The sequence below is a fragment of the Ciconia boyciana genome, chromosome 3 (genome assembly GCF_034638445.1).
Source record: "Ciconia boyciana chromosome 3, ASM3463844v1, whole genome shotgun sequence".
Classification (NCBI taxonomy): Eukaryota; Metazoa; Chordata; class Aves; order Ciconiiformes; family Ciconiidae; genus Ciconia; species Ciconia boyciana.
In genome coordinates this window covers 70498645-70525315 of record NC_132936.1, presented here as the reverse complement: position 1 = coordinate 70525315, position 26671 = coordinate 70498645, and the positions used below count along the sequence as shown (strand labels likewise).

Genomic DNA, 26671 nt, shown 5'->3' with positions numbered 1-26671 from the left:
GCAAGGAGCGGAGGCTCCTGCTGCCCTCCCAGTGCTTTTCTGAGCGCGGAGGAGGTGCCCCCGGCGCGTCCTCACCCTCCTTGTCCCAAACCTTGCAACCAGCTGGCCCAAAAAAGTGTTCATTTTTCATCCATGAGCTGAGATTCTGGATTTTTTTTTTATTTTTATTAAACATCCTACAATAAAATTAAGGAAATGTAAATGCAGAGTGTTGCATACGAGTAACACCGGGCTATGACTCATACCCATAAAAGTGAGGAATTTTTAAGGGCATGGCTTGAAAACTGACCCACGAACCTAGAAGGTGCCTGAAAAGGGAGCCACATCCTTGCTCAGACTTGTGTGTATGCACATAATTGTATATCAAAATCAGAATAGGCCTGAGGCTGCCTTTCTTGTCGTTTCTTTCAGCCCACTGGAAAACGGGGTTAAGCAGAGAAGTGGAGCTTGCTTCTCTGCTCATTGTGTTGCGATGTCGATGTCAAACAATAGGTTAAAAATGTCTTGCTTTCTTGGATTTAATTAAAGTTCATTTGACTGGAGCTGGTATGTTTTTATCTGCCATACCATAGCTTCAAAATTAGATGGTATATTCTTGAACATCGTTGTGTCAGAGAAGTTTTTAATTTTATTTTAAGTTTAATTTTATGGTACTAATAAAAAAAAGTTTCAGAGTTTCTATGCTGGGAGGCTTTTGTAAACATTAATGAAGTGTCTCAGTCTTTTACAAATCAGTTAATAAAACTGCACTGTAGCAGATGGGGGATGTCTAGGCTCACATTATCCTCAGTTTCTTAAACGCTTATCTGCTTTCTTGTGTCTAAATGATGAACTGTTTTGAGAAATCATAAACAATAAAATACTTCAATTGCATCTGTGGGTGAGACAAGGAAGAGGAAGTTCAGAAGTGGTGCCCTTTATTTGCATTGGCAGAAACTGGATTTTATATGAAATTTTAAGACAAAGTTTGTTGTTGTCTTGGATTATCTGAAAGGCTTTTGCTAGTACAAAAAAAAAAAAAAAGAAAGAAAAGTAAAACCTAAACAAAAAAAGCTCAGATGTCAGTTTGATATTGTCCTGATTTGTTGACTGCAGGAGGAATTAAAAAAAATGCCATTTAGATTTGCACTTCGGGAGGGTAATGTTATTACCTGCAAATCTCAACATCATGTATAAACTGTATAGATCTATCTGTGTGTTTATACAATCCTTATCACCAAAATATCTGATTGTATCCATAGCCATTTATTGGATTTTTAAAAATTACATTAATAAGCATAACACCTTTGTGAGATACTAGTAGTTAAGCATCAAAACAGATGGGGAACGTAAGTCTCAGTTTCTGCTTTCATCACTTCCAAAGCAGACACAGTAGTCAGCTGTTTTCAGTACTTAATAGTGCGGGTTTTGGGTCAAGTATGCCTTTAAAGCTAAGCTAAAAGTTTCCATCGATCGTGTCAAGCTAACTGCTCAGTTAGAAGAGATGAAAAACTATAGGGTAAGAAGTTTTAGAAAACAGCAACAATGATTTGAAATAGTTCCTTTAAATCATTATGAGATTTGTAGCTGTACCTAACAGTATCCCAAAGGGTAAAGCTATAACTTCGAGCGTGGTGCATGATTTGAAGGTAAATGACTTTAATCTTATTGCTAAACAGTAGATAGGAAAAAACAAGGACGTGAATGCTTTTATAGATGTTTGAATGTGAAGTGTGCATGTAGCCTGAAAGAGAAAACTTGCTTAAATTTTCTTTATAGAGGGAGATTTGTATTTCTTTAATACTTCTTCTAGTCAGAATAAAGTGACAAAAAGTCCAAAAAGATCCCTAGGGTTTAGCAGGTTGATATATATTTATTAATTTAGTTTTCATTTTTATTTTTTTCAAAGAATTTACCTAACACAGGTAAGAAATAAAGGGGTTTATTTGCATAACCTATTTATTTATCTGTAATATTTTTAATAGATTTTTGATTCAGCTGGAGGACATGGATTTGCTGGTGTCCAGAATTCAGCCAACTCTGCTGAGGTAAGATATGCCCGTCCTCATTCTGCACCATCTTGTTTTTAAATTCCTGAATATATTTCACTAAGTGTATGATGAGGCTGGTTCAGAAACCCCACAGAGATTCATAAAATGCAGTAGTTAGATGGCAGGATTATGATTCTGCTAATGAAACTGCTTTAACGTAAGTTTCTGAACATGCCTGGTAGCCTTTCTAAAAAAAATAATAATTAAAAAAAAAAAATTCCCTAGACGCTTCTTCACGATACTAATCCTTACAGTGTATGCACTGTCTGAGAGAGATTGGGAACCGAGCTTGTTTGAAAGCATCCTTCACAGTATGGCAAAACCCAAGGTGTATTTTTCCCCTTGGCCTACTTCAACAGAACCTGTGTGGTTTTGAGTATAAAGGCAAATAAAGTCTAATTAAAGTCTGTGGGGTGTACCGGCAGAGAAGTGTGAGTTAATATATAGCTGGAGATTGCCCAAGTAAAGGAAGAGGAAGCGGCATCCCCTCAACTGCGTTACTCAGTAAATAGCTGCAGCTGATTTTCTCCGGTGCCCAGGAGGAGGAGAGCTGCTGCTCTCCCCTGCCTGGCACAAGTCGTGGTCCCTCTCAGCTCCTGCAGCCTCCCTGGGGATAACGTCCCCGTCCCCCAGTCTAGAAGCAAAGCAGGATGCTCCAAAATCCGTAATCACGTACATGTAGGACCACAGAGTGTTGTCTGCGTACTGCGGGGCTAACAGAAACAGAATCCTTCTCCCTCGGTAGGCTTGTGCAAGCTCCAAATAAAAAAATCAAATTAAGTCTTAGACGCAGGGTTTCTGGACGTTGTTTTCTGTATGGTATAGCTGGATTTCTTTAATGGCAACATGTGCCAGACTCAGAGGTATTTGTCTTCCAGTCTACCCCCTGTCCCTTTTCCTCCGTTGTTCCCTGCACCAGATATTCCCCCAATGCAGTTTAAAACTTGAAAGAAGACTTTCAAAAATCGTGCTACAGTACTGTTCCCTTTCAGCTGAGTTTGTGTACCAGGTATTAGACAAAAAGTCAAAATCTGCATTTAAAATCAAATATTGCTCTTGAAAATGATTAATTATAATGAAGAGCTGTAATGAATCTCGTGAGGAAGGTTTGGACAAAGTTCATCATTTCTCATAGGTTTTTATGGGGTTTTTTGTATCATTATGTGCTACATGGTTCATTTTCTCATCAAGTGCATTCATTTAATGGCTAGGCAAGAAAGAAATATATAATTATGCAGAAGTTATACCACAGAGAGAGGCATCTCCCACTGACAGCAGCTAATCCTATAATGCTGTTTTGCCTCCTGAAAGTATCTTCACGTTTTGTCTGTTCTTTGAAGAAGTATATAGAAACACCTGGATTCCCTTAGTTACTTGACCACTTGCTTGTTTATGTCCTGGGGTGGGAAAGTATTTAAACCAAATCACTCCTCTCTTTTCAAAAGAAATTATAATTATGAGGGATTTCTGGGTGAAATGATCTCCTGTAGAGAACACTTACAAATTCCTCCAGAATGTACCATTGGGTGTGGTGTGAGATGGCATCCATTTCCCACCTCGGAGACAGCAAACAGTTCGTTCCTGTCTGGTCCTGTTAAAACATGGAAAGGTTTGGTCCCTCCTAAACCTGGGAAGAGGCAAAATCTCTCGGGTACACCCCCTGAAGGTTTCTCCCGAAGGGCTGTGACGCCAGTCCCTCGGTTTAGTGCCGACCGCCTCGGGGCTGGGAGCTCGACGATGCTGCCTTGTGCAACAGGGTCTGCTGTGGGTCTCCTGTCCTCTGGTGTCATAAGCGCATTTGCTCTTCCTGAACCCTTTTGAGAAGACAGAGAAAGGCTTTGAGGGTGCCAGGGAGCAGGCAGAATGAAGTCCTCTCCCTTTGGTGCTGTGCTGGGGAAGGGACAAGGTCTGGCTTCTTGACCCAGCTCTCTCAACAGGGTTTATGTGTTCTCCGTAGCTGCTGGATAAAAGCAGCCTGCTCTGAATTCGAGCAGGGGCTTGCAGCCCCGCTCCCTGGGTGGAGGGGACGGGCGTGGGGGCAATCTCGCTGCAGATTTTGTGCCAAGCTTTTACAAAGTTTAGCAGGGTTGTGTTTCAAGCCGGAAAAAACCCACCCCAATTCAGATGCTGAAGCAGAGCTCTGGAGCTCAACCTTATTTCTAGAAAAACATTAGAAAAACATCTAGAAAAACATTTTGGGACATGGTTTAGTAGGCATGGAGGTGTTGGGTTGACGGTTGGACTAGATGATCTTAGAGGTCTTTTCCAACCTTAATGAGTCTATGATTCTATGTTTATTATTACTATTATTATTATTATTATCTCAACCTTATTTCTAAACCCTTTTTTTTAATGGGGATTAAATATAGCGTGGGCATTTTTAAGATCCTGACATTTTGATGAATCATACGACAACTCAGAAATGATTCATCATAACTCTGAAAACCGTTACTTTGGCATCAGCCCAGTTTCATTGGCTGATTTCAAATGAAAAACAAAAACAGCACCAAAACTTTTATAAAATGCTACCTGAGGAGTGCAGTGAATGACGAATAGTGAAGTCTGCCAGGAAGGCTGTATTTTCCCTGAAAAGGATGATAAAAACAGAGGCAAATAGTGGGGGGAAATTATGAAGTAACCTATTGGTCCTGCAGCAGCCTTGTGGCACAACGTGTGACAGTCTGCAAATCCTGGCGCCTATTTCTGGAAAATTGGATGGCTTGTTATAACTTTATGTGGCAATGAATGAATGAACTATTGTAGAATTAGTCACTGCAGGCATAACAGGAAAAAAAAAAAATCTCTTTTCATGTCAGATTTTCTGAGATGGAAAATGTGGATAAAGCAACAGTACCTTGACTGCAGTTAAGGAACATAGTCGTGTTGAATAACAGAGGCGAGTTTATCTCAAGGCGTATGCTTGAGCACCAGTGTACGTGGCAAGGAAAGGAAAGCATCTTACACTGGCTGCAGCACTTTCTGTCCTGTCTTAAAAGCTTCTGGACGAAGGTGGCCTCAAACCTATTTCTCACCACCTTCATCCGCTGTTTTGGGTTGGTTTTGTTTTTATCTCTGGCAATAGTGAGATTTATTTCTGTTGGACAGATTTGAAGAACTATTGCTGCAGTGCAATAAACCACTGTGGTAGTTACAAACCTCTGAGCTGCTGGGAGCATCTCCCTAGCTGAGGCAACGTAGCTTCGGTTTTCCCTGGAGGAAGCCGCCGGAGAATTTGGTCTGACTCATTCCTGCTCAACTCTCGCAGCCTGCCTGCCTTGCCCTTTCTCCTTTCTGTTATTTACACCGTGGAAGGAGGTCAGTGTTTATTCCCAGGCACTTGATTTAGTGCTTTCTGAGAGGACCACGCTTCTACGGGAATTACCTTCTTCAACAACACCAGTGTTATGAGCAGTCTGGAACCACAGCCACCGAGGTGAAACTTCACCTGGTGTAGCTTTCATCGCTCTATTAATTGCAGTAGCATAACAGGATTCCTGTTACGTATAGTAGTTGCTGGATTTTAGTAGGATTTTCATGGACCTGTGTTAATTGAAATTTCATTTTCAACTAGTTAAAAGGGGCAGTTGAGCGAGAGATATAAGACTCGTGAATGCCATTAGTTCATTAATATTATTCTGCCAAAACCAGCATTACTCTGCCATCAAATTAGTACTGTGCCATACTCTGGGTTGGCTGCAACCTGAATTTCTGCATTGTTTGGTAATTACCTGAATAGGATTGCTTACTACATCATTTTCACAGCCAGGATTGTTATTTGGAAAAACAAAATAATATTGGTCTCTCTGTTGCTACTGGTAGATTGTTGTCAATAACTTTGCTGCCTGCAGCAAGGGAAGCAATCCCTGTGCAGTGATTTTACTGCAGCAGTAAATTTGCAGTAATTGCAGTGCACCCCTGGGCTTGTGTCCCTGCAGAGCCAGGAGGAAGAACTGCATAATCAAGGGGCTTTATGTAGGCAACAAAACCCCCCAACCCAAACAGGCAAACAAAGAAAAAGCAAGAGGGAGGTAAAAACTCCTGAGAACAGCTCAGGGTATCTTAAGATATGTCGTGGCTGGCAGTTCTGCCACTTCATGGAGATATTGTCCCTTCCCATTGACTCTAAGGGGAATCAAGGGACCCTATCTGTGTAAACTTAAATACCTTGATATGGGTATTTAAGTGATTTGCTGAATAGGCAGACCCAAATATATAGGTGAAATTCCAAATTCTGAACAGCTCTCAGTGTTTTTCTTCTCCTTGTGTGGCTTCCTTTGAAACGTGTAGCCTGAAGTGCAGTACAGGAGAAAGTGTGAAAATGAAGGGTGAGAAAACAACAGAGAATTTATTCAGGGAATTTATTCAGGGTGGATGTTGTTATTTGATCAAGTAGAGTGGCTTTGGAACGAGGGTGAATATGAAGCAAAATGGTAAACAGGCAAATCCGCTGTGCGACCTATGAAACAATATGTTCTTAAACTGTAAATAGAATAGGAACACTTTATTCCTGCTTTAGTCCTTTATTATGTTATGGCACGCCTTGCTCCACAGTGCTCTCTGCTGGAAGTTTACTATATTATCATTTTCTGTCAAAACTACAGTAATTCTGGGGTTTTTTGCATTTGTTAATTAGGTAAAATTGTAGTAGTCAGTTCTTCTTAAGAATTTATTTGCACTGCGATATAAAATCAGGTAGCTACATATTGTCACTTCAAGTCAAATCAACAATTAATATCAGATAAAGGCATAAAAGCCTGTGCAGTCCATTCTCAAGAAAACCAAGTCTTCAATAGTGAATGAGAGCAGGTAACAGAACTTTGTCCCTGTCTTGCCATGGGGAAATACACAGTACCACGTCTAAACACACATCCACTGCAAACTGCCAATGTAATTGTACTTTTGGGGTTTTTTGCAACATCCACATATGTTGTACGTTTCTCCCTTGTTTCCAGCAGCAAGTCGATGACTTTTTGAATGTCTACTGCTCAGTGCCAGAGAGTATCCAGAAGGAGAGTGCTTGGGAAACACAAACATATGTTCACTTCTGTGATGGCCAAGGAGTGGCGCTGACCCTCAAGCCAGAGCACAGGGTGGAAGATGTCTTGTCTTTGGCATGCAAGGTACTCAGTTTTCATGTATGATTGCACCTTGTTTATAGCTGTGGACTTGGAATGTAATATATCAGAGGATGTCTAAATAGTGAAAGCATAATACCAGCATCTTCCTGTCACTGTATAAAGGCACATTGTTCTGTTTCCTTTAGTTGTGTTATTTATGTATTGTAGCCAAGGTAGCAGGGTTGTGGAAAGGTTTTCAAGAAGCGTTGCTTGAGACAGCGCACAGTGAATACTTAGAGCAGTGACGGTTTGCCAGGTAGTCAGTCCCTGAGAAATCTCAGCACATATCCACTCTACGTTGTCATTGCAGCAAACCCAGTTGTTCTGTGCAAATTAATCACAGAGGAATAACGGGGACTGGTTGAGTTAGTGCCAGGAGATTAAGATGTTCAAGACTGCTGTGACAAAGGCTATCATATACCTTTGCTTCTTAAAGGACTCTCTTAAGCTTTTAATTAAATACCAGCTCTACTTGTGAATTTCAAAGAGTGCATTCCCTTCTGAAAGTCAGTGCCAGCAATTTGAGAGGGATTGCTATAGATCTTGGGACAGAAAACTGAGTCACAGTTTGAAGGTAAAGTAGAAATACCAATTTTAACTACAGACAAAAGACCAGCACTTCTAGAACATCGCAATGTACCTCACACCTTTGTCTCGCCATGTGTCAGTGCTTGAATTTAGCTCTTGACTGCATGATTCAAGTCACTTAAATTATACAAACAAGCTTTTTGGAATAAACTAACTTTTTACTCCCAAGTTGTGTTTTCTGACAACTGGTAAATATAATTTATTTACTTCACAAGTAAATGGGAAAAGCAGGGAAAAAAAGGAGTCCTACTCTGTACAAAATCCAGCTGTAGCTTTTGGCATAGGTTAGTGTGAACTTTCAGGTGAGCTCATTCAACTGGCTTGAAGTTAATGAATTTTGAGGCTTCTAATGGAGGAAGGGACCCAGTTTAATGGCTCTTTGCACCTGGTAATGTAAACAAAAAAACCTATTAAATTATACAAGATTTTAAAAATCCAGGGTGAATTATAGTTTTTAAATCAAAATAAGCACACTGATTTAGCCAAGTCACAATGCGCCTCCTTGGCATCACTGAGAAGAAATTATCTTCTCGTTGCTTTTGCTGGTGGAGACTGAAACCTGGAGAAACAGTTTAATGCCTGGCTTAACTTTTTAAAAATTCACTGTACCTAGTCAGGCTAAAGGGCTTGTCTGAGACGTTATTTGACCACCAGATGGCACGGTAGAGCCTAAACATGTGGAAGTAGTTACAGTAACACGCAGGACCCCTGAAAGACAAAATAAAACTTCTAAGCGTAAAATTAAGTTGGAAAGGAAATTCCTTACCTCTCTTACTCCATCAGTCCAAAATATTTGTAATTGTAAGGCTGACTTTTAATTTTCATTGCCTGTATCACATGCAAATTTAGTTTTAAATTATTTGATTTTTTTTCTTAAATGTTTTTCTGTTTTATTTTTTCTTTCTATTCTGTGTGTAAAGCTTTTCATAAGCATTCTCTAATGCTGAATACTTTCTGCTCATCTATCCTGGTTCTTTTCCTTCTTACATTTTCATTCTGCTCTGGTGAGTGTAAGGAATCTTTCTTCTTAACAGAACATGTTTGAATGTTATGTGTATAAGGATAAAGTTCAAAGGGGTGGTTGTTTTTTTTTTTTTCCCCTTCATTCATGCTTTATGGGGTTTATACTTTTCTCATTTCTGTTTTCCATCCGAGGCTTTTGGATAGCACATACAGAAAAAAAAGTGCATTTGAATACAATTGTTCAGGGTACAGAACACATGCAACTCATAAACTGTTACACATAATAAAATGTTAAGGTAATTACTAGTTACTCAGTAGATTTAGATTTTTGTAAGCTGCAGAGATGTGTTAAAGAGGTTAAATAACCCCCAGGGATGCAGTCATTCCTCCTCTTGTTTTAGAAATGTTGCTCTATTAATATGCAAAAATGAAATGTTTTGTGCAGTGGTCTCACCAGCATCCTGATTTTCAGAGAGACTCCCACCAGGGGCTCGACACTTTGAGGCTAATATCCTTTGGGAATATTCCTATTTCCCTTTGACTTCCTGTTGAGACAGGATTTTTGCTTTGACCTCACGTGGTGAAAAAAAAAAGGTAAAACTCTCTGATCATAGATGAAACCCAGCAATAAAAATAAAATCCAATAAAGGCAAACCCTTAGGGAACCTGCTTCCCATCCCATCCCCTCTCCTAACAACCCATACATGCATATAGATTTTCTACATCAGAAGAAAAAGTTGCTGAGCAGAACTGAGTCATTAAAAGTAGTCACAGAAAAAGATGGTTGTGAGTGTAAGTTCAAAAGGACAGAAAACAGTTGTGATATCTTTGGAAACATTTAGCAGTGCTCAGTTAATCTAATAGCCAAGACAGTGTTTATGAAAGGATTTGGGAGGATCGTAAGGGAAAATGGAAATTGCACTTGAACCTTATCTTCTAAGCAATGCAGCTAGTTTTGTTTATACCACAAAAATAGTTAGAAAATTACTTGTTGAGGATTGCTTTTGCATGATTTCTAAAGAGCTTTTTGTGTGTGTGTGTCACTTCTTTGTCTTCTGGGATTCTGGAAATAAATAACAAATTCCAAACCCCATTTTCTTTATTCCTTAGATGAAACAGCTGGAGCCAAGACACTATGGCCTACAACTCAGAAGACTGGTTGATGAAAATACTGAGTATTGTGCTCCTGAACCATACGAATACATAGTAGACCAGGAAAGTGTGACTCCTTTTAGATAAAGCTCTGTGATGTCTGTAGCTACGGTTGAATTATCACCTACCAATATGTGTGATTTAGATCTAAAATAAGGTTTTAAAGCTGTTCCTGGATTGCATTCTGCCAACCTCGTTCACACAGTCCATGCCTATGCACACGTTTGGGTGGCTAGGCACTACAAACACTCTCCTCAAGAACCATTTGAAGATTTATGTGGGGCTTCTGGTACAAAAGCAAAGTGTCAGTCTCTACTCCAGGCTGGGTTTTCTATCTTTAGCTTACTCTGCATTTAGTCCCACTGATACCGGTGATGCTTGCATAGTAACACAGTTCTCTGTGTAAAGACAGCAAGTTTTGGCTCTTTATTGATGCAAAGAATATTGTGCTTATTTCTCATGCTGTACCTTTGGGTTTTGATGCTAGCAATTTCATAATTTGATGACTTCTGTTATTGTTTTTTTCCAGCAGGTGTATGATGAAATAGAAATTTGTCCATTAAATGTTTATCATGTTCATCTTACAAAGACTGAAAACATAAGTGATTTTGGTAAGCTCTCAGGAATTTTTCTTTTTATTCTTCTCACTGCTTACTTTCTCTCGTCAGGACTTTTCTGTCCCTGAGAACAGGTAGAGCCATCCTTGACAGCTCAAAGTCTGAGTCTGCAAAGGACTCGAGGCATTATAACAAAGACCCAAACTGGTTGTTTTACACTGGCAAGTGCATTTCTTATGTTTGGGAAGGGTCCACTTTCTAATTCTGCTGCGCTGGCCAAATAATTCAAGCGTGGAATTGTCAGAAGACAAATGTCCTTTGCCAGGATTAATACAATCGGTCTCAGTCAGGCCATGGTCAAGGTCTGCCCTTTTCTTTTTTGGTAGCGGGATCCTCTGTTGGCACAGTATCAACAGAGTGTCCTTTGGTACAAATTCTGACAGCCTTTTTATCCGTGGGAAGCAGTTATGCCTAGGAATAATTATATACCTTGCAAAGATACCTTTGTAAGGCAGCTCTGTGCTGTTCTTTAGCTGCAAGTCTGTTGGTATAAATTATTCCTTTGTGGGCTGTCTCATTCACTGGTCTATATGGATTTGCTGCTTTATAGTTTGGGTTTCCAGTTTTTGGATCTGTTTAAGACACCTCTATGCCTGATGGACACACTGCAGAACTCTTACCATAATGATGAGCTGTGTTATTGAAATGTCATATGGGGCTGAGGTAGAAAATATTTTTTTGAAATGTAATTTGTTTTTTTTACAGCACAGCATGACATTTCCTGGAAGTTGAAAAGTCCTATTAACTTTAACAGGCCTTACAATGACTGAGAAACAATGTGATAATTTCTCTATGTTCCATGGGTGTGTTGTTCTCACGAGAATTATCCTCCCTCTGGTTGTGTAGAGTCTACTAAATACACAAAATAAAAGGGAAATATTTCCAAGAAAGTTTATTTGATTTAAACCTCTTTTACTTCAGGCTTTGCTGTCACAGCACAAGTTGATGAAAATCAGCATCTCACCCGTATATTTGTAAGTGATGTTCTCCCTGATGGACTGGCATACAGGGAAGGTATTGTATTATATTTATGTTTAATACTGTACTTCATTATCTTTTTAAAGTCCCAAAACATGAAGGAGCTTTAGTACTGCTGTCTGAAATGGTTCTTGGCTTTAACTATTCATAGTTTTCTTTCCTGAAGACCATGGAAAGTATGTGATATTAGGAAAGATAATGTACACAGAGTAACTGAGTTATCCTTTCAATATAGCGGGGAGAGTTCTTCTTCCCCCTTGGAGACAAAGTCTGCGTTCAGCCATCCAACTGAGTGCTTTTGCACAGAGGAACAGGCTGGAGAAAGAGTTCATCTCACACTGGGGAATCTCATGGGCTTGGTCAGTCTCCAAGACCCATCACTTCCACTTTTGCTGGCAGTGAAAAGTAGCCTACCTCCCCAAATAGTTTTCTGTGTACGTTTCTGTGAGCGTCTTCTCTACTGTGCTGCTCAGAAACCATGCTTCTCTTCATCAGCACAGCAGGATCATGTGTGTTCTGCTCTCTGAAAAAGAGAGATAAACCCAGAAAAATGGAGACAGTTTCATTTGCTACCTGAGGGTAGTGACCACTTGGTTGTGGCTGACCATGAAAGGCAGCGGTTGCCACTGTTTAGATTTATACAAAAGCTGATAAAAGACTCCATCGCTGTTGTTCCAGTTTTGTATGAATGATTTGATCTGCATGACTAGTGCCTTGTTCTTCCCGGATAATGAAATATGTGTTATGGTGCTGTACCCTGGTGGTTATCCGAGTCATGAGAGGTGCCTCTATTCTAATATTCTTGAAAGCTGTGCTACCCTCCCACCCAAAAAATTCTGTAGCATCTTTAGAAAGAAACAACTCGATTGCTGTACTATGTGTAACACCTATCAAATTAAGCATGAGGTCAATTGGTATAATTATAGTACAAATAAAGCTCCCATTGATTCTAATGGACTTGTGGTAGGATTAGGCTATTTGAATTAAAACCACAAAAATAAAAGGTGAATCAGCATAAGGTTTGGTTTGTGACCCTTTACGTTTTATATTCCCTCTTTTTTTTTTTTTTTTCCTTCTTCTTCTTTCCTTTCACATGCTCCCAGGGCTCCGAGTAGGCAATGAAATCCTGAGCATAAATGGGGAGGCTGTCTCTGATCTTGACCTCAAGCAGATGGAGTTATTGTTCTCAGAGAGAAACGTAATGCTCACCCTGAGAATGAACCATTACGGGACCCAGCAACCCTTATGTGCGTCCTGGTCAGATGGCGACATTTCCAGGGACCCAAAGAGTTTGTTGCCCCCTCCAAACCAGTCACAGCTCCTGGAAGAGTTTCTAGATAACTTCAAAAAGAACACAGCAAATGGTAAGAGGTTGACAGTAATTCCATTACTTTCACCTCACTTCCAATATCGCTGTTTTTAAAAACTCAGTTATGTTTAAAATTCTGTGCTTGCCTCAGTGAGAAACCCAAGTACAAGTTGTTTAAGTTCCATTTATGCTCCATATCTGTCTGTTATTTTATTATTTTCCAGAAAGTAGAAATGGAACAGAATATGATCATTTCTGCAGGGAAATTATATTCTTTTAATCTGTTTGGCTGCACCATCCGGTATTATCAAGAGCACTCTTAACTATTCTGTGTCATCTTGGGTACCTCCAATACATCCATTTCCCAGGCATCGGTGGTTGAAATGACGTGATGGCTTTCAGAGGCAGAAGTATTGTTCTGTGTTTACTATGCTTTACATGTGATAAAGTACTGCATACATTAAGGGTACCTTAAATGCTATAATCATCATCACCTCAGAAAGGAGTCATTTAGCTGTGCTCCCACCCAATGATATTATATCGTGTTCCTGTTGGATACAGCTGCTCACTGTGTAGAAGAAAGCCTAGGAAAACAGCTTTCATAGGGATTATTTTGCTACTACCTGCTCATATGTCTTACTCAATGTAATATCACTGTATTAAGCATCGAATGGAGGACATATCCTAACAGTGCTGTGTCAGGGTGAGATCCTGATGGGTTTCCATATGAGGAGCACCAGGCAGGGAAGGTGCCAAAAGCCTATGTGGTAAGGACTGCTCCTGGATGATGCCACGGCCCCCGAGCCCCAGGGAAGGTGCCAGTGCTCACTGCTGGGTTGCCTTTTCAGCTGGACTTAGGAGGTGGCACGTAGAGGGGCACTGCCACGCTGGGTGGAGGAGAGCTGTGGTCACCCTTCCCTTCCTTTTGCTGATCTTCCTTCACGTGAGAAATACATCTTGTGATACCAGAATACTTGTAAACGTGTGTCAGAAATAGAAAGTACGTGGGGATTTGCTCCCCTTCCTTCCCACGCCTTGACTATTTTTCAAACAAGATAGAAGCAGATTTAACTCTAGTTTCTTGAGTGTAAAAGGTGCAGTTTCCTCGCTGCACCTCTGGGGGCTGCTAGTAAAATTCTGTAGGAAAGCTAGCCAGGATGCCCTGCTGTGCGACGAGAGCAGCAAGAAGTACAAAAAGGGACCACTGATTTTTGTATATAATTATGGTGGCAAGTGTTTTCTGATTGGAATTTTTTTCGTAATTAAAAATGGGAGAAGAAAAAGAATCACATAGGAGAAGTTAGAATAGATTTAATTATAAAGCAATTTTATTAGGTCATCTTTTGAAATTAAAAGAAATCTGAATACAAGATTTGTGGTACAGTAAGTAGCATCTCTCTCAGGGGCCTTATTTCAATTTAAAATGCCATTAAATTGACAAGTGGCACATAAAAGTTAGTGTCATAAAACAAAAATGATGATAGAGCTAATTAATTACATAATTATACCAGGGCTATCATTCAGCTTGTTGGCTTGATATCATAGGCCAGCATTACCTGGAGTATTCAGTATTATAAATGTATGTGTCCATTCACTAGATTCCTCATTCCTCTGGGATAAATTTGCAACCTGTGCAAATATTCCATTATAATAGGAAATTACTGGAGTATGTATTATACTCTAAGCACTAGTGGATAAAGGGACATAGTATATTTGCTTTTCTGCTTAAAAGCAGCTAAGGAAGATTTATTTTATTCTGAAAGGGAACAAATAGTTCTAAATTAAGCTTCGTGAGAAGGACTTTCAGGTTTATTGAATTCAGTGCTTAGTGTCCGATCACCTGATCGGGTTCAAATGGAAACAGAAGAAAATGGCATTACTGTGAATTAATAGATAATCATAAAGGGTTTAACTGTTCTATGTCCTGTTACTCACTCAGGAATTGAATAAGATTTTAGATAAGAAGAGGGGGTATTTAATGATCCGAGCAGGGATTTGGAGGCCAGAGACTCTTAAATTCACATCCAGTGTTCAATACTGTTCTGTCTCCTTTGATAGAGTTGAGTCAGTCACTCTTAAGACCACACTTTTCAAAAATAATTTCTGACATTTTTTTGTCCATGTTGAGCCTGTTCTTCCACGGCAGTGCCTTTGAAAGTCAGTTAATGCCAGCAGAGGGGGACCTCTTTCAAAAATCAAGTACAATTTGGCTCAAGGTACATACCTGGAGTTAAAAACCTTAAAGTTTCTGCTGTCGCCTCCCTGTTTTTAAAAATTAGAGTACTATGAGGATTAACGAGCTAAAATTGACAAAGTGCTTGGAAAATTGAATTTTTCAGCACTGAGTCACGCAGTAATACCCTGCCTGGTGCTTGGTGACCAACCACCAGGCAAAAGCAAAACAGAATTTACTCTAAATCACTGGCTTCATATAACTTGGGTGGTAATAGTTTGTCCACATTTGTTTACAGTTTTGTAACTGCTTAGCATAACTCTGATGAATGCCTTTTCCTACGTATTTTGCTATGTTGAGGATACCAAATTATACCTTGTGGCAAACTTTGCAGCCTTTACTGTACAGAAGGGAAGTGATTGACTTTCTCCAAAGCCACTAACTCTGCCACTCCTAAAAATCATTCCCAGGGAATTTTCTGTGAGAGTGATTCATTTTCTCCAAGAGGTTGCTATACTCTTGTAGCTGTATTTTGGACCTGCTGCGGTTATATCATTTGATCTCCCACATGGCAACGCTATGTGCTTGCTGCTTAGCCGCTTGGCTAGTAATAAGCTTATCCTGGAAAAGAAATGACATGAAATACTTTTAAAAAATGCACTCATAAATGTGGAAAACCAAATAACAGAGAAACTAAATTTGCTCCAAGCTCCAGTGCTAAGGAAATTAAACAAATATTTGTGTAGAATTAAAAAATGAGGGAATGGGACTGGAATTCTTACAACTGTGGAGGAAAAAATATGCCTCATTTTAAGATGGCATGGATATTTGGGGAATAAACAACAGAGAAGGCACAAGAACTGAAACCTGTATATTTAGGGCAACCCTGTGTGGGTTAATGGTGTATATATATAGAGTGCCGAGGCAGGGGGTAGAAGCATTAGTAGGTGTGAAAACCCATTGCAATATGTGCATTGCTGTCAGAGTTGGGCAATTTTTTTTCTCCAGCAAGTGGGTTTTTGCCAAAAAAGCTGTCATTTCTGGTTAGCTGACACTGTTGAAATCAACCCTAATTTGTAAATAGATCTCTGTGATTAAAGGAAAAAAAAAAAAGAAAGAAAGAAAAAAGTGGGGGATGGCAGTTTGGATATGCTGTAACAAGCTTCCATGAAGAAACACTTTCATCTGGGGAGGGTTAGAGAGCTAAATGGGAAACAAACCATGAAAAAGAAGAAAATAAAAAAGAATAAAGATGGACATACTGTTCCTTTGCTCCCCGTTGCACTCCTTATCTTTGGGATAGGGCACTTACCTTCTGTGGGGGGTCTGGGTTCCTGTCTGGCCCATCTTTCTAGAGGTGTGGTCCCAGGAGTGGTGAAGAAGGCTTGGGTGCGGCTGACAAGGGGGAGGCTTGCTCCTCCTCCTCCTCCTCCTCTTCCTCCTCCTCCCCTGCACTGCCTTAGCCCTCCCTTCCAGCCCCATAGCACTCATCCTGCCCCTATGCTGGCAGCAGCACTTGCTGGAGCCCTTGATGAAGCTAATTAAGGAGAAAACTTCCTTTTTTTCCACCCCCCTGCAAACTCAGTGAGTTGAACCGGCAGGTGCGGAGGTCTGACAAGGGCCAGAGCCAGGTAAGCAGGAGGAGGAGGAGGAACGGGGAGCAGGCAGGTGCCAGGGGAGAGCTGGTTGCAAGGAGAGTTACTGTCAGAGGTGGCAAGCTCTCTTTCAGTCAACCTTCCTGCAGAGTACCTCTAGCTACTTTGGAGCATGGGTTTTGCCCTCTGCTTTTCCACCTCTCGCACTGATCCCCAGGGAGCAGCATAGTCTGGGACGTGCCGGTTTGAGTTGCTCCTGATGAAGCTATTTCTTGTTGTACAAAGCATGGCTGGAGTCAAAGAGAGTCAAGCTTTGTGCTCTTTGGCAAGTAGCTGGGATGTGTGCTGGAGAGGAGCAATGACATTTCAGCTCCTGATCTGCTAAATGTTGAGCGATTTTTGCAAAATGTAACTGCTTCAGGAGGCGGATCAGTGGTTTGAACCCTCACGTGGGAAGTGTCTCCTCTGTTTCTCAAGACATGAGCCACTTCTGATTTTAATCTTAGTAAGCAAGCACAGAAGCAAAGCACATCAGTTGACCACAAGTTTAATTTCGATATGACTAAATTATTTTTAAAAATGTAGTTGTAATAATAATTGGTTTGGATTCAATTCCAACGTACTTTCTGTTTCAAGTACGCTTCGCTAGATGGTTTAGATGCTTCTGTAGAGCATAATTGCAACTCGCAACTTCTCCAGAAATCTTTGCTCCATTCAGCTTCATCAGATACCACTGAATTGAGGGAGGAAAAGGGAGACAGAGGTTGGCTCTGCAGCCAGCTGGCTGTATGCATGTTGCTGCGCACTCCTCTCCAGGCAGCACTCCCTGCATCCTCTTCCAGCCCCAACCCACCTTGAATATCAGAAAGACCTCTGTCCCCCTCTTAAGAAAAGAGATAAAGTCAGGAAGACGTGAAACTAAGGTGGTCTGTAGCCTTCAGCAGCTGGGAGCTGTGCCTGGAGCACTGGTTCGGACTGCTCTGCTTGTTGCTGTTTGCCCATAGTTTTTAAAGCATTTCGTAAGGGTCTTTTAATGTAACGTTCAAAGCATTTCGTAAACAAAAGTAAAACTAAAACTCAAGTGAAAAACATTTCTAAAATCACTTCTACTTTTAGTTCTTCCCAAATCAGGTCCTGTTTGTTTGCCTAGCTGCTGTTTCGACATTTAAATTCTCTTCATCGTGCTGTAGGGCATGGCCTTCGTTGCGCTGTGTGTGTGAGGAATCAAAGCAATTTGTTTTTTATTCTTTCACAGGAAACTCTTTTGAGCTCAGAAGAGGTGAATATTGCTTCTTAGCTTCCCGAGTCCCAAGGACACCCAGTCCTGTTATATGTGGGCCCTGATCTGTGTTAGTTGTGCAGGTCTGCACACATCGCTCCTTCTTGCCTGGTGGATCTAATACCAGATATCCAGTGGTTTTGCGTGGTGTGAGGCAATACACAAGAAAAGCAGTGCCTCTTCAACGCAGACATGTAGTTGTCTATACAGCATGACTGCTTATCTGCCTGAAGATCAATGACTCTGGGTTTTCTTTTTTTTACTCATTAGCCAATTTACTTCAGCAGGAAGCCACATAGATGTGATAGGACATGCAGTGGCTGTTCATCAGAGCAAGCTCAGAGGCGAGGTGTGTGTTTACAGTAGTCTTGGACAACCGTGGTAGGTTGGCTCCCGCTCCAGCCGACTGTGTGCCCTTAACACAAGTGTCTTTGTCCTGTGCTCTTGCGAATCACTGGGAAAAGACTAGGTCTGGCCTTTGACTGTATACCTGGGACTGTAGCAGTGTAGAGGTTAATTCAAAGAAAGCATTTGCCTCTTCAGAAGCTGGAGCCATAGGAGCACTCGTTGCCTACTGCATGTTTTGCAATACAGAGTGTTTCCCAAGAGTGGTGGTTTAATGAGCTCTTGCTGGCACTTGACAAACTGTCCTGTTGGCTTCCCGATAGATGTGCATACTGCAAATTAAAAGATTGTTTATGCTATAAAGTGGGACAGCTTTAAATGCTCTTCATTGTGCTTTTTTACTGAATGACCATTCTGTTCTGCTTTGCTACATGCTGCTGTGATTTAATCCCTGTGAAGTCAATGGGCCAAATTGTTTTTTCCTGGTGTAAACTCCGTTAAACCCTGTGGAGCTGCACCTTCTGGCTCAGTGACAATATGTAGGCATAAATCATGACATTGCTCGTCCTACTGAATTCTGTAGAGTGACAATATGGACAGCAAGGAGATTTATTAATGATGATAAAGTTCGAGGCATCCACATACAGACCAGTGCCTTAGGCATAATTTAAAACACATCAAACAGCAGATGTTCTGTGTTTCACAGACGTAAGGTAGGTTGAGTAATTATAAAAACTAACTGTCTAAGCTAGCCACAAATTCTTGCTAAACTATTAGGTAACTTCTTTTTTTTCCCCTTTTTCCTTTCTGTTTTCATTACTTTTGTGCCTATAAATCTGAGATAGAGAAGAAAGTGTACCACTAAGGTGGTCCACTTGGTACCTGGGCAGGGCCAGCTCCATTTGCTTTCCAGCTCTCCTCAGTGCAAATGACTTCTGAGAATGGCCAAACTGTCCCATGTGAGCAATCCCGCAGTAGCAGCAGAAACCAGGAGAGGAGCCACTGACAGCACCCCTGCATGTCCAGCCGCCCCAGCCCCATGGAAGACCTAATGGCAGCGGTGGGCTGCAGCCTTTGCTGACACTTGTAGAGGATGGTGGCCACCCAACATGGGCTCTGCTGTGTCTTCCTCCTCCATATCACAGCCACACATCTCCAGTTGTTGAACTGGAATAGAAGGGTGACGCACTAGCTAGGGCTAACACTGGCCTCCAGTGAGACTGTATCTAAGAAGGCATTTGTGAATGCTGAATGTTACGAATGTATTTAGGTAACAATTTGAGAAGCCAGTGTGAAGTGTTAAGCTTAAAACTGAAAAGCCTGAACGGTTGTCTGACTGGCAGATACTTGGACAGAGAAAGTTTAGAAAGTTAAACAACCCGATAAAAACATACGATTGACCTGCAGGGGCTAATCAGGCATTGCTACAGAAGTGCAGGCAGCTATTTCCTATTATGTTGCTAATTTGTATCTCCTATTGATTACTGAATTAGCAAATGAGTCAAATTACTTTGCTTCATAATTAACCGACAAAGGAACTCCTCTAAAGGACTCTGCTCCAGCTTCAAAATGGATGTTTCTGCAGATATTTAGAAAAAAAGAAAAGAAAAGAGAGCATAAAGCAGCCTACAGAAAGTCACACTTGCAGAAGTAGGTGGCTGACTGGAGCTAAGCCACTGTTCAGCATGTGGCCCAACATGTCTTAAGCAAGCTGTACGATACAAGAATATTTGCATGAACATACTGGCTTTTTCTAAGCGTGAAAATGTGGAGTGTTTAAAGAAGAAGCATCACTTTCCTCACTGAAGGATGAGAATAAAGGAGAGACACTTGTCCTGCTTGAGCATTTCAGACCCTGGCCAGAAGTATGAGTTTCTTTTTGTGCAGGCAGTGTCAGGTCTGCAAAAAGCAGCAGCCTGGTTGCATTGTCCTTCAGAAGCACGCAGAGCACCTTCTGATGTTGCATAGTTTGCGCCCTGAAGCCAAAACATAGCGATGAGAGGGGCCATGAAGGCAACCTTCTTGTCTGGCCTGTAATTGCATGTCTTGTTTGGTAACAATTAGTCTTTTCAGTGACAGGCATCTATTAATTCTGTGTTTAAGAACCATATCTAGGAAGACTGATGTTATGACAGCTGTATGCTAATTTTCTTTCCCAATTTAACATCTTGAATGAATTCCTGAATGAAGTTTCTAGCTATGCCAAAGAGTCAGTTGTTACAGCCTTGAAGCTAAGCTGAGAGTGTACCTTCCAGCCAGTCCCGAAATAGGTTACAAAATGCCTAGGACAACCACAAGTGATAAAAGTCAAAATATCTTGCAGAGATTAAAAAATTTCTGAATTATTAAAATCCAGTGCATTTTGTGTTTCTCTAACATGTTTAGTTTTAGTTTTCTAGAAACTGAAGTTACTTGTATTAGTAGACTCAAATCATGTTAATTTAGCAATGAGAATTTGAGCAATTTGGTGTCCGAAGTTGATCAAAGGCTTTCAGAAGAACTTGAAAATTTCCTAGGCAAAAAGAGGAAGGGGTTTTTGAATTGGTAATAAATTTAGTATTTCACTATCTTTTTAACTGTTGGTTAAAGCAGCATGAAACCTGTAAACCACTGTACAGTTAATAACCTCAGTTACTGCCTGCAAATTGTTTTGAATTTACTCCAGCATTGGAGTGTGAATGCTTAAGTAGTAGTACTTGGCTGTGAGTACCAGCTGTGGGGAAACGATTGAACTGGCACTGTGCAATAGTTAAAAACCTACATAAATTCCAGTTAAAATTACCAAATTGAGCTAACACGAACGCTCCTGTAATTCTGGAAAACTTAATTGGAGTTTAATAAGAATGTGCACTTAGGGTCCATGGTACCTTAGTCGTTTGCCCAGATTCATAGAGAACCCCAATGAAGATGAAAGGTGAATCGAATTGCTTTGGCTTTCAGCTTCAAGTGGTGGAGGATATGATGTGTTTCCATGGGTATTTCTCATCTATGGCTGCAGCCTCCCTGCCTTCTCTTAGATCTGTTTGCTTAGTGCAGAAGCTACCTGGAGACAGCTTTTGGTCTAGAAATCAAATGCGGCTGTAAAAGCTCCTCATGAATAAGCTCAGTCTGTGGCAGCCATTTTTCATATGTTGAGGCTTGTACTGGTAGGACATGAGTGCAAAAAAATTATTTCTTTATTTGTTTATTTATTTGCTGCTGTGACATGCAGAGGAAATAGATCAACAGCTTGAGGTAAAGTAGGACCTTTCAGTGCACTTTTCCTAGGTGGAAATCAGCTCTCCACATGTCACTTGAGCTGGACCATTCTTGTGTTATGGGCTCTGAATTTTTCCAGCTGACTTATCACCAAATTTATAATCATATTTCTCTGGCCAAAGAGGGTTTAGAGGAAAAAAACTGCTTTTGTATGAAGGCCTTAAAGAACTGTATGCCTGCAAACACCTCCTGATGTTTCCAGACCTGGGCCTTCCTGATGTAAACCCTGGAGCAACTCCAGTGTCCTCTTGTATCACAGCTTTACTAAACCTACCTAGCTTTATCCCCACACCTCATCTTCTAGACCCTCCTCACTTTTACTAGCAATTTCTCCAGTTCAAATGGCCATTGTGGGACAGTTAATGAATCTTCCATGGGAGTTTGTCTTCTCCTCCCAGAACTCTCTGTTTTTTCTCCTTCCTGACCACAGTTAATGTGCTCTTTGCAACCTAGACAGAAATTCAAAGGGCTGCAGAGACTGCATGGGCTCTGTCCTGGATGCCAGATGCTGGGTGCCCCTTCCATGCTCATCCCAGGGGATAACATGAGCCAAAGAACTGAAGGGTCTGATCCTCACATAAGCAAGACATACGAGTTATGAATAACTGAACTAGTGAACCCAGAACCCTTCATATCTTTCTGGTGAAACTTGGATTCCTTCTTTAAGAGAGATTGTGGGAATGTCTCTTGAAAGCCATTCAATAAATTCCTTTGGATCAACTGTTACTTTTTGAAAGATATTTCTTGAAGTCTTTCAGAAAGGAAAAAGATACAGAAGAAAATGCTTACATACCCATTTTTTAACTTCATTACAAAAGGGTAAATATACTGTTGAAAATCTGAAATATATTTAGTTGTATCAAACCAAAAGAAATAAGCACATGCGTGCTACCTGCCAGGCTGAACTGTTTAACTGAAGTTATGAGTACTAGTCTCCAAGGGAGCATTTTTAGAGTTCACCCCACTGATGTTTCTCTTCTCCAGGCAATGCTGGAATGCTTCACCTACCACTCCCTGTTTTTCAGTAAGTCTGAAGGCATTAAGACCACCAAGGCTTTGTACCTTTCTGAGAGTTGGCTCAGACTGTAGTATTATTTGCACCAGGGATTTTGGAAATATTTGTTATCTTCTCTTGGAAGCTTACTTTTCTCTTGATAGTAACATTGGCTAGAAGAATATGGGAACTGCAAGCTTATCATAATTAACTGATCAGTCTGGAGAATTCACACAACAATGAAAAATGCAGCTTTCCATACACCTGGCTTAACTTTATTACCCAAATGTAATATCTCATTTCCATCTAAACCGTGCAGCCGTGTTATGGAAACTCTCTGTAATGGGGAGGGGGAGAATATCCTACATGCTGAAGATTGGCTGTGTTGTGTTTTATTGGCAGTTTCTAGAGCATTTGGGAATTAGTGAAAATACTGAATACATTCTTTCCTAGTGGATAGACTGGACCTCCTATAATTCCTCATAATTACAGATCCTAATTTTTTTGAAGCTAAAATTCCGATTAGTATTCTCAGAAATAAGCTGATGCCCACTTTATTGCTGTTTTGCAACTTCTATCTGAAATCACTGGACAATACCAGTATTTAAAAATGCTGTTGATTGCTCTGATCTGAGATCAGGGTATCTGTCTTTTACAGACCAGACGAAGCCCATCATAATTGCTTGAAGCTCTGTGTGTGTGTGTTGCCATATCTGAAGCATCTAACTACTGCAGATTAAAAACTGCAGCAGAGAGGACAGGAAATGAGAGCCCCATTTCCCTCTCAAGTCCCAGAGAACTACAAACAAGAGAAAGATCAGTTTGAAGCAGAGTAACCACTGGACTTGATAATGAACATCTGAGCTGGAATCAGCAAGCGAATGGGGTCAGGGCTCCTCCACCAGCGTGCACTTGTGATATAAGCATTCTCTTGTTCAAAAACACTCTTTGCCAGGATCTTTACACACCAGCACTAATGAAACTTGAAGTATTTCTTGTGCTCTACTGAACAGACAGAGGCTTCTGGCCATTTACTTGCCTGTGCTGCTGTATTTAGGCATCTGTGTAATATTTGTGCTACGTTGGTGACAGAGGAACCTAGGATGGGAGGGAATTTCCAGACTCAGTGAGTCCAGTTCTCTGCTAGTCGAGGCTTTCAACAACCCTATCAATACATTTGTCATATTCCATTTTAAAATGGGATAGACTGTTTGCATTCTTTGCTCACAGGTAAGCCTGTTCTAGAAATTCGTTCATGTGATGGTTGAAAGCCAGTCTTCTAATTGCCAACATAGACATATTCCTGGCCAATGTTATAGCTGGTCAGTATCTGCTGGCCTTGACCGTTGCTTAAGTAGCTCTAGCTCACGACTACATGTTGTTAACCCCTTCTCCACACTTTCACAATTTTCTTCCTTTCATCTTTCCAACTGGTGAGCCACAGCTTATAAAAGGAATTGTTCTTGCTGGTCCCTGAAACTTTGTTCTATGTGATTTCATTCTGGGACTGTGGCTCCATCTTCAGGGTCATCCTGCATCTCCTTTATGCATCTACAGTCATGCTCTTAATTAATGCTGTGTATTAACTTCGAATGATTAGAGTATTTAATCAGAGTACTTCCTATTGTACTTTCTTTGCTGAGACAAATAGTGAAAATATCAAGTAAAATTGGTCCCCAAACCCTACCTACCCTGGAGAAAATCTACCATTAGCCTCTCCCAGGCCTAGAAGTTCATTCAGACCAATGTATTGTTATCTTACCTGCTAGCCAGTTCTGCCTTGTCTTAATTCCTATCCTTCTCATTTTAGCTAATAATTTCCCTTGGGATATTATAAAGGTTTGGGGTTTTTTTCTTTTCTTTTTTTTTTTTAAACTAAGTTTCCAGAAGGTTGGATTTATCCTATGTTCTCTGTCTTTAAAAACATCTTTGATAAAAGGCAGATGTCAGGTTAGTTTGACACAGTCTGTTTACCCATACTGTATGTATATAATTTTCCATTTATTTCTACTTTTTTAATTTTTCTTTCCTTGAATTGATTGTGAAAGCCTTAGGTTACTACGTAGGTCACGGATCTGTAGTTTCCTACATTACATTTCCCTAACATTCTCATTCCTTCTTTAAACATAGCTATTGCTTGTTATTCAGCAGCTGCATAGCATCATCCTCTTTTCCCCATCATCAGTTGAATCATTTATTAAAATCATTGCTCTTGAGTTTCAATTTCATATGCGAGGTTTTAAATGTTGAGAACTAAAGAAAGTTTAATCCTCTGCTGAGTTGCATGAGTGCAACTCTGTTTGCACCCACCTCAGACATGGTCATTTTCTAGTCATTAATTGCTATCCTGCCTCACCCTTCCCTTTTGAGAACAGACAGATTTCAGCCTGGGTCAGTCGTGTCCTATGGGACCAGCTTTGCCATGAGCTTTAGCGTCTGAATCTATTTGCTTAGTGAATGTTTGATGATACAGTAAGTGGATCAGGTGGAGTTGGGGATACCAGGAAAGACTCACAGCTACTAGGTGTTAATCAAGCATCTTACTCTAGCTGAGACAGACCCGGGTTCAGTTTCCTTGCCTGAATCTGACAGAGCAGGAGACTTCATCTCTCTCTCCTACATCATGGATGAAAATCCTGGTGTCAAGCTACTTCTTTTTGCTCTGTGTTGTCTCTTTCTCAGTGTTTTGGCAAAAATAAATTAGTGTAATGTAAAAGGACATGGGTTCATTCTGATACAAAGCAAACCATTTTTGCAATCTCAGAAATGATGCAGAATGGAAACCAAATTTTCCATATTGGTGTAGTCACTATATTTTTACTGAGGCCAGGACTGCCTGTGCCTGTCAGAGTGCTTCTTTACTTGCTGAAGATAGTTATCAAGTGATGCACAGAACTGCTGCTCCTGCTAGATCTGAAAATGATGCCCTGCAGTGGTCTTAGTCTTGGAGTGAGAGACTGAGTACATTTAATTTTGCTGTGTTGTCTTCTCATGTAGAGCTAGAAGGAATTTTTTGTTCAATTTATCGTTGTCAGTAGAGTGGCAGGTGGAAACACACCCTCTTGCTGTAGTTTGAAAAAGGGGGTGGTTACACCACCTACATAGTGCTTGACATTTGATAACACTTGACATGCTTGTGATGATTATTTGGCATTTTTTGAAATCAGTGAGGAAAATCTAAAACAGAACAAGTTCTGAAGTATTGTGAAAAAAAGCATTATAAAAGACACAGGATTCTCAGTTCCTACTTTCCCCTCATGGTAATTTTGCCTTTGTAGTGAGTGGCTAAAATGGTAAGAGCAGCGCTGACTAGAAAGTAATTAAAGCTTCTTCATTAATTAAACAGAAAAAAAGAGATAAGTGACATTTGCATTTGTTGATGGCTTCTTTATGGTAAATGAATTGCCGGATGGTCGATGTTGCTGTTTTCCAGTTGATTTCCTTTGGTTTCTTGGCTGGGATTGTAGCACAGATTATTATTGTCTCACACATCTGCTAGAGGATATGTTTCCATTGTACCTCACTGCTCACAAACATGTGAATAACTTCCATATTGACCACTTGTATGTGTATCACCGCAGCGACGTGGGAAGAGACATTCCTGTAGGCGTACAGAGCTCTTGGATATGCTGTGCATTTGTTTTTCTCACCGACTGTCCCATCTGTGTGCTCTGTGCCTACTTTGAATGATGAGTAGTGAGGAGCATGACTTAGGAAGTGTGCTTTCTTTCAGTTTTTAGTGGTTACATTATAATTTCTCTTGAATGATTGTGAGTCGCGTATCTGCCTGCCAGCAAGAAACAACATTGCAAGAGTAATGGCATTCTTCTTTGGTGATGCTGTTGGTAGTCGAAGGTGCTGAGCAGGTTCTTAGTACTTGGTCGTTCACTGCTAGAAACCAAGCAAAAAGTTTGGTATGCATTTCATATGATGTAGTTAAGCTTTTCACATAATGGCATTTCCCCCTTGTGCTTTTCTGAGAATTTTAGCATTTATCTGAGGTTGCTACTCTTCTTGTTTGCAACAAGCTGACTGTATTGGGTTTACATAGCAAGGTTTTGGTAGCGGGGGGGCTACAGAGGCAGCTTCTGTGTGAAGCTGCCAGAAGCTTCTCCCATGTCTTACAGAGACAATGCCAGCCGGCTCCAAGATGGACCCGCCACTGGCCAAGGCTGAGGCCATCAGCGACGGTGGTAGTGCCTCTGGGATAACATATTTAAGAAGGGGGAAAAAAACATGGGCAACTGCAGCCGGAGAGAGGAGTGAGAATATG

At 40.7% G+C, this 26671-nt stretch overlaps 1 protein-coding gene across 2 annotated transcripts in view; it reads left to right on the top strand.

Annotated features, from left to right (window-relative positions):
* Nucleotides 1-26671, top strand: part of TIAM2 (TIAM Rac1 associated GEF 2) — a 143138-nt gene that overhangs the window by 79203 nt on the left and 37264 nt on the right. Inside the window, exons 9-14 of one of the 2 annotated variants that reach the window (XM_072856060.1) lie at nucleotides 1965-2027; nucleotides 6986-7150; nucleotides 9809-9914; nucleotides 10384-10461; nucleotides 11389-11481; nucleotides 12549-12809. In XM_072856060.1, coding sequence (XP_072712161.1) covers nucleotides 1965-2027; nucleotides 6986-7150; nucleotides 9809-9914; nucleotides 10384-10461; nucleotides 11389-11481; nucleotides 12549-12809 — 766 coding nt within the window. Of the gene's footprint in view, nucleotides 1-1964; nucleotides 2028-6982; nucleotides 7151-9808; nucleotides 9915-10383; nucleotides 10462-11388; nucleotides 11482-12548; nucleotides 12810-26671 lie in introns of both variants that reach the window. The other variant, XM_072856059.1, reaches the window with a different exon arrangement.